Source organism: Octopus sinensis, linkage group LG25 (assembly GCF_006345805.1).
Source record: "Octopus sinensis linkage group LG25, ASM634580v1, whole genome shotgun sequence".
NCBI classification, from domain to species: domain Eukaryota; kingdom Metazoa; phylum Mollusca; class Cephalopoda; order Octopoda; family Octopodidae; genus Octopus; species Octopus sinensis.
Window position 1 is genome coordinate 7825127 of NC_043021.1, and position 13220 is coordinate 7838346.

At 39.4% G+C, this 13220-nt stretch overlaps 1 protein-coding gene across 1 annotated transcript in view; it reads right to left on the minus strand.

Annotated features, from left to right (window-relative positions):
- Positions 1-13220, minus strand: part of LOC115224492 (homeobox protein 2-like) — a 91899-nt gene that overhangs the window by 15646 nt on the left and 63033 nt on the right. Inside the window, exons 7-8 of the mRNA XM_036513392.1 lie at positions 6368-6478; positions 4547-4621 (exon numbers count right to left, since the gene is read on the minus strand). Of these exons, the coding sequence (XP_036369285.1) occupies positions 4547-4621; positions 6368-6478 (186 nt within the window). The remainder of the gene's footprint in view (positions 1-4546; positions 4622-6367; positions 6479-13220) is intronic.

A 13220-nucleotide genomic window follows, 5' to 3' on the forward strand; every position in this document is an offset into this window, starting at 1 on the left:
CTTGGGCAAGTGTCTTCTGCTATAACCTCGGGCCGACCAATGCTTTGTGAGTGGATTTGGTAGACGGAAACTGAAAGAAACCCCTCGTATATATGTATATATGTGTGTGTGTATGTGTGTGTATATGTTTGTGTATCTGTGTTAGTCCCCCTAGCATTGCTTGACAACAAATGCTGGTGTGTTTATGTCCCCGTCACTTAGGGGTTCAGCAAAAGAGACCAATAGAATAAGTACTGGGCTTACAAAGAATAAGTCCCAGGGTTGATTTGCTCGACTAAAGGCGGTGCTCCAGCATGGCCGCAGTCAAATGACTGAAACAAGTAAAAGAGTAAAGAGAGATAAACATGTCTGGCCATGGGGAGATTATTACCTCGCTTGAAATAGGCGAGAGTTGGTGACAGAAAGGATAACTAACTGGCTGTAGAAAATCTGCCTCAATGAATTGTGCCTGACCCATGCAGGCATGGAAGAGTGGACATCAAACACTGACAATGATGATGATGATGGTGGTAGTAGTAATGGTGCGGTGAGCTGGCAGAAACGTTAGCATGCCGGGCAAAATGCTTAGCAGTATTTCGTCTGCCGCTACGTTCTGAGTTCAAATTCCGCCGAGGTCGACTTTGCCTTTCATCCTTTCGGGGTCGATTAAATAAGTACCAGTTATGCACTGGGGTTGTTATAATCGACTTAATCTGTTTGACTGTCCTTGTTTGTCCCCTCTGTGTTTAGCCCCTTGTGGGTAATAAAGAAATAGGTAGTGGTAATGGTGCGGCGAGCTGGCAGAAACGTTAGCATGCCGGGCGAAATGCTTAGCAGTATTTCGTCTGCCGCTACGTTCTGAGTTCAAATTCCACCAAGGTCGACTTTGCCTTTCATCCTTTCGGGGTCGATTAAATAAGTACCAGTTACGCACTGGGGTCGTTATAATCGACTTAATCTGCTTGTCTGTCCTCTCTGTGTTTAGCCCCTTGTGGGTAGTTCAGAAATAAGTATTTCGTCTGCCGCTACGTTCTGAGTTCAAATTCCGCCGAGGTCGACTTTGCCTTTCATCCTTTCGGGGGTCGATTAAATAAGTACCAGTTACGCACTGGGGTCGATATAATCGACTTAATCCGTTTGTCTGTCCTTGTTTGTCCTCTCTGTGTTTAGCCCCTTGTGGGTAGTAAAGAAATAGGTAATGGTGATGATGATGATGATAGAGATGGTGGTGAGCCTGTCACATGTTGCACTTTAGAAATAATTACCGAAGAGTCTGCAGTCTGTACTGTTTAGAATAGAAATTGCACTGAGAGACACCTTCCCAAAAAGAAATTATCAGTTAATTAAAATATAAGAAATTTAATTGGAGATGCGTATTACACCAATTGATTCTGTTTGTATACAGGCGACAATCAGACCAGCATATATAAATGTGATGTTAAACACAGTTTTGCAAACATTAACTCGAATTAATATGCAGTGCATATGGTATATATTTCGGGAGAATTGCCCTGCTTGGGGGTGGTTGTTTGAATACATTGTCCTTATTGTCCTGCCATCTAACAACAGCTTTAATTGAATTCACAATACTTATGCATAACAACAGAAACTGTTTGTTGCTCTTACATTAATATTTCTTATATAATGTATATATTTATTCTTCTCACATAAGAATCATAAATGTAGGTTAATTGAAAGAGAAACATGTATTCACACACACACACACTCTCTCTCTCTCTCTCTCTCTCTCTCTCTCTTTCTTTCTCTCTCTCTCTATTGGTGATGTCATTGGAAAATGAATTATGCTCTTTTTAATATTCATGAAATTTTTTTTTTCCTTTTCAACAAGGAAAAGGGATAGGCTGAATCCATTAAGTGAAGATGGAGTCAACGAAACAGCATGCTTATTGAATCGCTGTATATGTATGTCGGTACATAGAAGGAAAAACAATAAATCTAAAAAGGCAAACAACTGTTTCAATTTATGAGAATGTCTACAGTTTTAGCCTGTTGGGGATGGAGCTGGAGTATTGATTGAATCATAATTAAATTACAAACAAATTTTTTTTTCCCTTTTACTTTACATCAGGTTCTTAGATAAATAAACCTTTAAAATTTAAAGTGTAGAAAGTTATTTGTTTACTACCCACAAGGGGCTAAACATAGAGGGGACAAACAAGGACAGACAAACGGATTAAGTCGGTTATATCGACCCCAGTGCGTAACTGGTACTTAATTTATCGACCCCGAAAGGATGAAAGGTAAAGTTGACCTTGGCGGAATTTGAACTCAGAACGTAATGCCAGACGAAATACGGCAACGCAGTTCGCCCAGCGTGCTAACATTTCTGCCAGCTCGCTGCCTTTAAAGTGTAGAAAGTGAGATGTGCAGGGTGTGACTATCCAGCCATTCTGAATAGGAATGTCAAGTTACGGAAAAACTTCAACTCAGTAGCTTCAAGTTACTGAACCACTTATCCATTATAGAATGCTTCTGAAGTGAGTACAGTGTCTCCCAACATGAACATGTATGGATGAGAACAGCTGTGTAAAGAAGAGCCAATCTCTAACTGCAGAGAGAATTCGTAGAAGAGGTAGACCCAGGAAGATGCGGGATGAGGTGGTGAAATATGGTCTTCGGATGTTGAGTCTCATGGAGACAATGACAACTGGCCGATACTTTTGGCAATTTGCTGTGCTTGAGAAGACATGTCAAGCTAAGTGAAATCATAGTCATGGCCAGTGCACATGAAAGGCATCTGTGTTAACGTTGTAGTGAAAATTGTACTCCCCTTCCCACGTGACAAAGTGGTATGAACCAGCCACTATAAAATCAGACAGTCAGTTGTTGTAGAGGTCAGTAGTAGTAGAGTCCTTAGTTGGAGTAAGTGTCAGTATCGTGATATATATAAGTTCAAGTTACTGTCAAGGTAGACGTTTCAAAGTCGTTGTCTTGCAGAACCATCAGCAATAGCACAATAGACGAGTCAAAGATAAGAAGCGGAATATCGCCACAACATATTAGTAGCGACAAGGATATTACAGTGCCGACAACAACATACAAGTGGACCAGGATTCACGTTATAACAGTTAATGACACACAAGAGGCACCTGTGCTGGTGACATGCAAAAGGCACCTGTGCTGGTGACACATAAAAGGCACCTGTGTCGGTGACACGTAAAAGGCACTTTTATCTGTAGTTACCCCCTGATGTGCAGCTTCTTTCTCATTTTCTGCAGCCAGTGTTGGAGACTACGTGAAAAAGAAAGTGCTTAAGGATCAGAGGCATTGCACTTGGTCCTTTGTCTGAGCCACATTAAACAATATTAATAGCCTGAAAAAAAAATGCCCAACATATCATAGGGAACATAAATTAATTAACTCAATATAGGAATATCATTTTTAGCCTTGACCTAAAAAGAAGACAGTTTTCTTCTTACAGAGAAAATACAACATTGACAACTGACAGATTACAGATTTGACCTAAGTGGGTCACAGCAAGGTTAGCAGTATATTGTTATATGTAATTAATTACCTCATATGCTCTGTGTTGTGATAGTTAATTTTTTCATATGCTAATTATCAACACTACACCACAAGATAATCCTTTTTTAGATATAGACCAATATACAGACAGTCCAGCTGAGGGAACAAACATGACTATAGTTCATTGAGATCCAACTAGATTAAAATCACTATCTTTATGTTGCCAGACTCATCTGTCCCCTCTAGGGGGTTACAACTGTAATTTATAGAGTGAGGCTAGAAATATATGCTTGTATAGAATTAAGTAATATACTGTGTCAACATTAATCAAATGCATTCACTTTCACAAAACAGAAAATCATGGTGTCAAATCATACAAAAAAAACCCCAAAACCTTGTGTATATACAACCCTCTACTCAGTCAAATCTCTCTTTCTCTCTCTTGTATTACATGAAACTAATGCACATATTTATTTACTCTTACTCTCTTTTACTCTTTTACTCGTTTCAGTCATTTGACTGTGGCCATGCTGGAGCACCGCCTTTAGTCGAGTAAATTGACCCCAGGACTTATTCTTTGTAAGCCTAGTACTCATTCTGTAGGTCTCTTTTGCTGAACCGCAGATTTACGGGGACGTAAACACACCAGCATCAGTTGTCAAGCGATGTTGGGGGGAGACAAACACAGACACCCAAACACACACACACACACACATATATACAACGGGCTTCTTTCAGTTTCCATCTACCAAATCTACTCACAAGGCTTTGGTCGGCCCGAGGCTATAGTAGAAGACACTTGCCCAAGGTGCCACGCAGTGGGACTGAACCTGAACGATGTGGTTCGTAAGCAAGCTATTTACCACACAGCAACTCCAATATGTATTTATTTTCATATATTTACTTGCAGCCTCTGTCCATGTCAGAATAACTGCTTTTACAAATACTCTTGTCTTGCAAATGCAACACTACAGTTTCATTCTAACAATATCAATGTGAAATAATATCCAATATTAATACAGAAAAAATAAAAAATTCACTTGAAATGATTAATTCTTTGTGTGCTGATTATGTAACTTACTTTCAGATCAAACTTCATAGCTTCATTTGCTGATTTTATTGCTTCTGTTCTCTGATCAGTCAGGGAATATTTAACCTGTGGGTGAAGTGGAGGAAAAATGTTTACTTAAATCCAGAAATGAAATGAAAGAAGAAAAAAAAAAAAGTTTAAGAGTACAAATGGTGTGGGTGGGTTGGTGGGTGGGGGCAGGAGTTATTAGCAGAGAGAAAATGTTGACAGGAAGCATGTCATCAGAAACATAAGATAATAATAAAAAAAAAAAAAATAAAAAAAACATAGATAACAAGAGTCTTTATAGCTTATCTATTTAATATGCTATTTTAATGATTACACACACACACACACATACACACACTCATCCTCATTAGCATCACCGCCGCCACCACCGCCACCACCACCACCACCACCATCATTTTATGTCTATTTTCCATGCTGGTATGAGTAAGGTAGTTCAACAGGATTCAACACACACACACACACACACACACAGATTTTTCTGTGGCACCACCGCTATAGAAGTTGCCTTGCTGTCAGCATTCCTGTTTATGAGACAAAAAAAAAAAAAAAAAAAGACAGCTCCCAAGATTAGTGGAAGAAATTTATTGTGAAAGTTTAGAAGCAGAAATAGAAGTGAGGAGAATGGGTAGAGCAACGTGGGAAATTAGCGTGAAGGAAAGAAAGGAGACAAAGTGTTAATGGTGATTGAGTGTATTGAGTAGCTGAACCCAGTGATGGTGTAGGCCATCCCCACCCTAGGGGCAGTGGAAAGATTGAGGGTGGTGTTGAAGGAAAGTGGGCGGTAATGGGGTGGCCAAAAGGGGCAATGGATGTAAAAGCAACAAAATAATGGGTTAATTAGGTGAAGTCCTTTTAGTGAAATACATCATCATCATCATCATCATCATCCTCGTTTAGCGTCCGCTTTCCATGCTGGCATGGGTTGGACGGTTCAACTGGGGTCTGGGAAGCCAGAAGGCTGTACCAGGCCCAGTTTGATCTGGCAATGTTTCTACGGCTGGATGCCCTTCCTAACGCCAACCACTCCATGAGTGTAGTGGGTGCCTTTTACGTGCCACCGGCACAGGTGCCAGACGAGTCTGGCAAACGGCCACGATCGGATGGTGCTTTTTATGTGCCACTGGTACGGGGGCCAGGTGAGGCTGGCAATGGCCACGAACGGATGGTGCTTTTTACGTGCCACCGGCATGAGGCCAGTCGTGGCGGCGCTGACAACGGCCACGTTCAGATGGTTCTCTTACGTGCCGCCGGCACTGGTAACTCAGCTGAGTTGTTTTGAATTTACAACAGGAAGTGGTCTATGTTTGTGGTGGTGAATGGTGGGGGTGCTAGGAATGTGGTCTGGGTGCCAAGGGAGTGGCAGCCCCCAAAAGCTTGGGAACCATTACCCTAGCCCCTCATCATCATGTCTCTCCCCTACGCATCACTTTACCCACTGAATGAAATGAGTAAAAGATAAAAGATAAAACAAACTATCTATCTATCCGCTCAGTCGAAGTCGACTCTCGGTCACTCGTTGGATCAGTGTCCTCCAGTCAGTTCTATCCTGGGCCGCTTCTTCCAGATTGGCTATGCCCATTCCAGTATCCCTGTTGATGGTGTCAAGCCAGCGGGTTCTTGGTCGGCCTCTTCCTCTCTTGCCACTGACCATTCCGAGCATGATGTCCTTATCCAGGGATTTTCTCCGCATAATATGACCGAAATATGCCAATCTATGCTTGGTGATCCTAGCTTCTAGCGACATTTTCGGCTTGATAAAACAAACATATTAGAACAAAACAGCCATTATATTCTTATACTCACATTTTCATGAGATGCTGGTGGACTGTCACTTGTCTCAAAAGGCTTTACACAGGCTAAGGGAACCCAAGCTCGGGAAACTTTTTTACCAAAGAACACTACATGATAAGAGGCCTGAATAGAAGAAAACCAGTGAAAATTTATGATGACAAGGGCAAGCCAATGATGGAAAATTACAATGATTACAATAATCATAATGATGTCAAAATTATGTTTACGAATGTTTGTTATGTGTCACGATAAGTTAAGTTTCACAAATTGCATTGGGGAAAGAATTTTTAAGAAACTCTCAGTAAACACATAAGTCAAAAGACTATGCTAAAATAGAACAACAACATATTTTACTGTTTTTCTGTATAGACTTTTATTTAGAAGGATGTTCATTGAATGACCATGTCAAATCATCATCATTGAGCGGATGTTAAACGATGATGATGATGATTTGACATGGTCATTCGAGCGAGGTCGTTGCCAGGGCCGCCGGACTGGCTCCTGTGCAGGTGGCACATAAAAAGCACCATTTAAGCATGGCTGTTTCCAGTACAGCCTGACTGGCCCTCGTGCCGGTGTCACGTAAAAAGCACCCACTACATTCTTGGAGTGGTTGGTGTTAGGAAGGGCATCCAGCTGTAGAAACTCTGCCAGATCAGACTGGAGTCTGGTGCAGCCATCTGGTTCGCCAGACCTTAGACAAATCGTCCAACCCATGCTAGCATGGAAAGCAGACGTTAAACGATGATGATGATGATGATGATGATGATGATGATGATGATTCAATGAACATCCCTCTAAATAAAAGTCTATACAGGAAAACAGTAAAATATGTTGTTATAATTTCTGTGTTGGTCAAGTGTTTAAGTTCGCTTCCCAACAATGTGGTAGAAGGAAGTCTGTCACATGCGTGTGTGTGTGTGTGTGTATGTGTTCCCTTATCTACATCATGTGATGGTAGTACATGAGTATCACTGTTATACAAGTGATGCTGTTTGTGTCCAGTCTTCCATGGAAAATGTGTCAGGGCATAGGAAAATATTACCTTGATTGGAAACAGATGCAGGTTGGTGATAGGAAGGGCATCCAGTCGTAGAAAATCTGCCTTAACAAATTCTGCCTGATCCTTGCAAGTATGGAAAAGGGATGTTAATTGGTGATGAGGATGAGACAGAGGGTCTAGAGAACTACACTATTGAAAGCATAGTGTCCTTTTTCAAAAACAGCATAATCTGGTTTGACAGAACAAGTGACTGATCTCACAGATATAAAAAAGACTGGATAGTCACAGATGGAATGCCTTTGATCATAAATCTGTTCAGTCATGACTGGCCTGAAGCTAAGCAGCAGGTCACAAGCAGGTGGCGATGGTGGTGGTTGCTTATTAAAACAGACTGGACAATGAAAAAAAGCAACATGTCCTGAACTCCATACAACAAACTACTACATGCCTGTCTGAATGGTATTGCTGGAACAATAGCTCTGTGGGTCATGAGTCATTTGATTAACTACAAACCAACAAAAGTGTCTCTATGTGGTCACTTGATCCGCTAGAAATAGCAACCAAATCTCATTCAAATCATTCCACCACCCTACCAACCGAGACAATGTATATAAAAAAGAAAAGCATGGCTGGAATGCTTTTGATCGTAAGTCTACTTAACCAAGGTTAACCCAGGGCTAAAAACCACAATAACAACTGTGTCACGAGGGATGACCTGCAGTTGAACAATAGTTACAATAAACATTAAATAGGTATATTATAACAGGTGAGATAATGTGCTTAGAAGTGAGTGTGTGTGTGTGTGCATGTGCATGTGTGTGCATAAGTACACAAATACGCTTGAGTGTTTGCACTTCATGCTTATCACTCCTTGAGTGAAGTGGTGCTGATGTTGGTACTTCTTTCCGACATTGTGACCAGCCACTCTACACTGTTGAAGACCTGTAGAATAAAAAGGATCCCTTACTTGAAAAATTGATAAGAGTTAGCGACTAAAAGAGTGCCCGACTGTGAAATGAATACATACACACACCTCTTAAATAAATATATATATATATATATATATATATATATATTTTTACACACACACACACACACATACTCTTTTACTTGTTTCAGTCATTTGACTGTGGCCATGCTGGAGCACTGCCTTTAGTCGAGCAAATCGAGACCCAGGACTTATTCTTTGTAAGCCTTAGTACTTATTTTATCGCTTTTTTGCCGAACCGCTAAGTTACGAGGACATAAATACACCAGCATCGGTTGTCAAGCGATGTTGGTAGGGACAAACACAGACACACAAACATACACACACACACACATACATATACATATATGTACATATATGCGACGGGCTTCTTTCAGTTTGCGTCTACCAAATCCACTCACAAGGCTTTGGCCGGCCCGAGACTATAGTAGAAGACACTCGCCCAAGGTGCCACGCAGTGGGACTGAACCTGGAACCATGTGGTTTGTAAGCAAGCTACTTACCATACACCCACTCCTACACTTATATATAAATACCTATTTACACATACAAATATATATATACATACACACACATTCATACATATATGTATGTATTTATATATAATGCCTATGCCTGTTTATGTATATTTATACAAAATCTCATATATATATGTATATATATATATATACACATACTGAAAGAAAGAGGGAAAAAAATTAATCAGGTTTCATTCATTTAGTACAGAGAACACAAAGCCATCAATATATTCACATGCACCCCTTTCACAACTAACAAGTAGAGAAAAAAATCTATTCATAGTCTTCTTTCTACACTCTGCAGAAACCGAGTAGTCCTATTGGTCAATCATTATAAATACAGTGAGGCTGTGTAAAGTAAAACTACAAAGCCCCAAGCCAAACAGACAAACAAATGAAAAATGCAACTCATTTTGGTCATCATAAGCAGTATGATTATCATCTCCATCAACAATTAGTTTAATGTCTATTTATTGTACTGAGTTTAGATGATTTTTGAACTGGTAGTTGGTATAGCAGTTAGGGTTGTTTTAATTGTCAGCAACCGTTAATATGTGCTTTTTCTTTTCTGTCTCCAGCATTTACATTGATCTCTACATAAGAATGTAATAGTTATGAGTCAGTAAGGCTGGATGTAAACTGTGTTAGCTCTTGATTCCAAAGTGCTCCGAATAGTAACTAATAATCTGCTCCATGTTTTCAGCTTGTACAAATATATCGATGTTTTGTGACTATGTAGAGGACTATATTGCAGAAAAGAAATACAAAGTTTAGTACTTGCACTTAATTTACTGGTCCCAGAGAAAGGCAAAGCAAAAACCAACCATTCAGGATTTAGAAACAGACTATAAGAAAGATAAAATCACAAGCTCTCCCTCGGTGTCTTAAACTCTTTAGCATTCAGATTAATTTATTAAATGTAATGCTCATTTATCTACATTAAAAAAAAAAAAATTAATCATGTATTATCTTGTAGCTTCAGGATTTCAATGATGTGATTACTCTTTTACTTGTTTCAGTCATTTGACTGCGGCCATGCTGGAGCACCGGCTTAAGTCGAGCAAATCGACCCCAGGACTTATTCTTTGTAAGCCCAGTACTTATTCTATCGGTCTCTTTTGCCAAACCGCTAAGTGACAGGGACGTAAACACACCAGCATCGGTTGTCAAGCAATGCTAGGGGGACAACCACAGACACACAAACACACACATACATATATATATATACATATATATGACAGGCTTCTTTTCAGTTTTCATCTACCAAATCCACTCACAAGGCATTGGTCGGCCCGGGGCTATAGCAGAAGACACTTGCCCAATATGCCACGCAGTGGGACTGAACCCGGAACCATGTGGTTGGTTAGCAAGCTACTTACCACACAGCCACTCCTGCGCCAGTCCATTAATTCCACTGCAATACTTTGTGTAATTATTTTACTGATCTCTTTATAACACATTTATAACAGACAGTTGACAAATTTCCTCCAATCAAATTTCCTTCATAAGATATTGGTCAAACCAAGACTATTGCAGAAGAAATTTGCCTAAGGTAACATGCAATGAGATCACACCTGAACTGTGTGGTTGCCAAGAGAACTTGTTAACTCACTTACAAGCCATGTCTGCAAGCAGATATCAATTAATGACTTCATAAACATCATCATCATTTTAATGTCTACTTTTCCACGCTCACATGTGTGGATGGAATTTGTTGAAGTAAGTTTTCTGTGGCTGGATGCTCTTTTTGTTACGAACCCACACTTGTTTCCAAGTAAGGTAATATTTCTCCTTGGCCAGACATGTTTTACATCTGATTAACAACTATCATGTGATATCAAGATGAGACACCAACTCACATACACACATGGACACAGACACGTACGCACGCATATACTTAATATCCTTATACAAGAATGTTGTTGAAAATGACGTTGAAGTTTCGGTCAGTTAAGCCATTGTCGGGCAGTCTGAAACTTTGAAGTCACTGTCAACAACATTCTTGTATAAGAATAATAAATTTGTGAGGGATATTTGCCATCTCAATATGGCTAACCACTAAGGGTGGGTGTTACTGTAGCTTGTAGCCCCAGGAGAACATCGTCTCCAGCTGGCTTTAGGCACACTTTCATACCTTAGGGCACAGAAAGTGTGCCTAAAGCCAGCTGGAGACGATGTTCTCCTGGGGCTACAAGCTACAGTAACACCCACCCTTAGTGGTAAGCCATATTCAGATGGCAAATATCCCTCACATTGTCATGCAGTTACTGTTTATACCTCGTTCAGAGATTTATTATTGCTTGCAATAATAAACTTGTACTCTACAAAAGTATAGAGTAACCCATCAGATTAATGCAAAATTGTTTTTGTTGTAACTGAATATAAACGCAAACATAAATACACACACACACACACGCACAAGCAGGTATTGTTTTCAGTTTCTGTCTACATAATCCACTCACAAAGCTTTGGTCAGCCAGGGGCTATAGAAGACACTTGCCCAGGGTGCCACGCAGTAGGACTGAACCTGGAACCATGTAGTTGGGAAGTAAGCTTCTCATGCACACAGCCACACCTACACCTGCCACTTTTTGATTATTGACTACATTACTGCAAAGAATGATCACATATTCACATATTCCATCAATATATTTGAATAGTTTGAAATGTGAGCAGAAATGACAGAACACTGGATCGATTATTTTGTAATATAAAATGTTTTACAATGACTCTCTCTCTGTCTGTATATATATATACTGGGGTGGGGGTGGGGGTAGGGGTGGGGGTGGGGTAGGGGTGGGGGTGGGGGTGGTTAAATAAACATTGGTCATAATCCTAAGTCAACTCTACTGACCGTTCCTTTTGTTTACAGAAACAGGCTTTACATGTAGTTAAAACAAAACGATCAATATAGTCGAATTAGTTTTTACAGTTTACACGTATTATATCATATTGCATGGTTATGTTATTCATAACAAGTGTAAACTGAAATTATAAGGAAACAAAATAATAATAATAATAATAATAATAATAATAATAATAGTAATAGTAATAATAATAATAATAATAATAATAATAATAATAATAATAATAATAATAATAATAATAATAGGAGTGGCTGTGTGGTAAGTAGCTTGCTAACGAACCACATGGTTCCGGGTTCAGTCCCACTGCGTGGCATCTTGGGCAAGTGTCTTCTGCTATAGTCCCGGGCCGACCAATGCCTTGTGAGTGGATTTGGTAGACGGAAACTGAAAGAAACCTGTCGTATATATGTATATATATATATATATATGTGTGTGTGTGTTTGTGTTTGTGTGTATGTGTTTGTGTTTGTCTCCCTAGCTGCTGTGTTTACGTCCCCGTCACTTAGTGGTTCGGCAAAAGAGACCGATAGAATAAGTACTGGGCTTACAAAGAATAAGTCCCGGGGTTGATTTGCTCAAATAAAGGCGGTGCTCCAGCATGGCCGCAGTCAAATGACTGAAACAAGTAAAAGAGTAAAAGAGAGAGTAATAATAATAATAATAATAATAATAATAATAATAAATAAATAAAACAATAAATTTTGCAAAAAGAAGAAAGCATTAAAACTAAATTAACCGTCTTTACCAGTAAGCTGAAGTTCAGATGAAATAAAAAATATAATAATTTATGCTTTCTAAAATTTCATCAGATAAAAAGAATTATGTAAGTGGAGACTCTAACAAAATCTCACATGAAGAGCAAAAGGATTGTTTTTAAGTGCAACTAGCTAGAGGAAGCCTAGCATTCAGATATAAAACGGTTCACTTTTTAAATCATGCAAGTGAAATATTACAACTGTACGATTGCTGTTTCAAACTCAAAAAATGCTCTTGGGACACAAAAATTTATTTTCTTTATCAATTGTTTTCAACAAATAAGGAGTGATAATATATGAACAAATAAACATTTGGTTAATGATATGCTGTAAAATAAATGAATAAATAATAATAATAATAATAATAATAATAATAATAATAATAATAATCATCACCACCACCACCACCACCACCACCACCACCATCACCACCATCATCATCATCATCATCTTCTTCTTCTTCTTTTAGTATCTGTTTTCCATGTTGGCATGGGTTGGGCAGTTTGACTGTGACTGATGAGCTAGAGAGCTACCCACCCGGGGCTCCAGTCTATTTTGGTTTGGTTTTTATTGCTGGATGCCCCTTCATAATGCCCCCCACTCCACAGAGTGTATGGGTGCCTCTTACATACCACCAGCTCTGGCCACAACAACAATTTCACTTAGCGCTTGATGTTTGTGCTTGTCCTGCCAATTGCTTGACAACCAGTGTTGTTTTGTTTATGTCTCTGTAA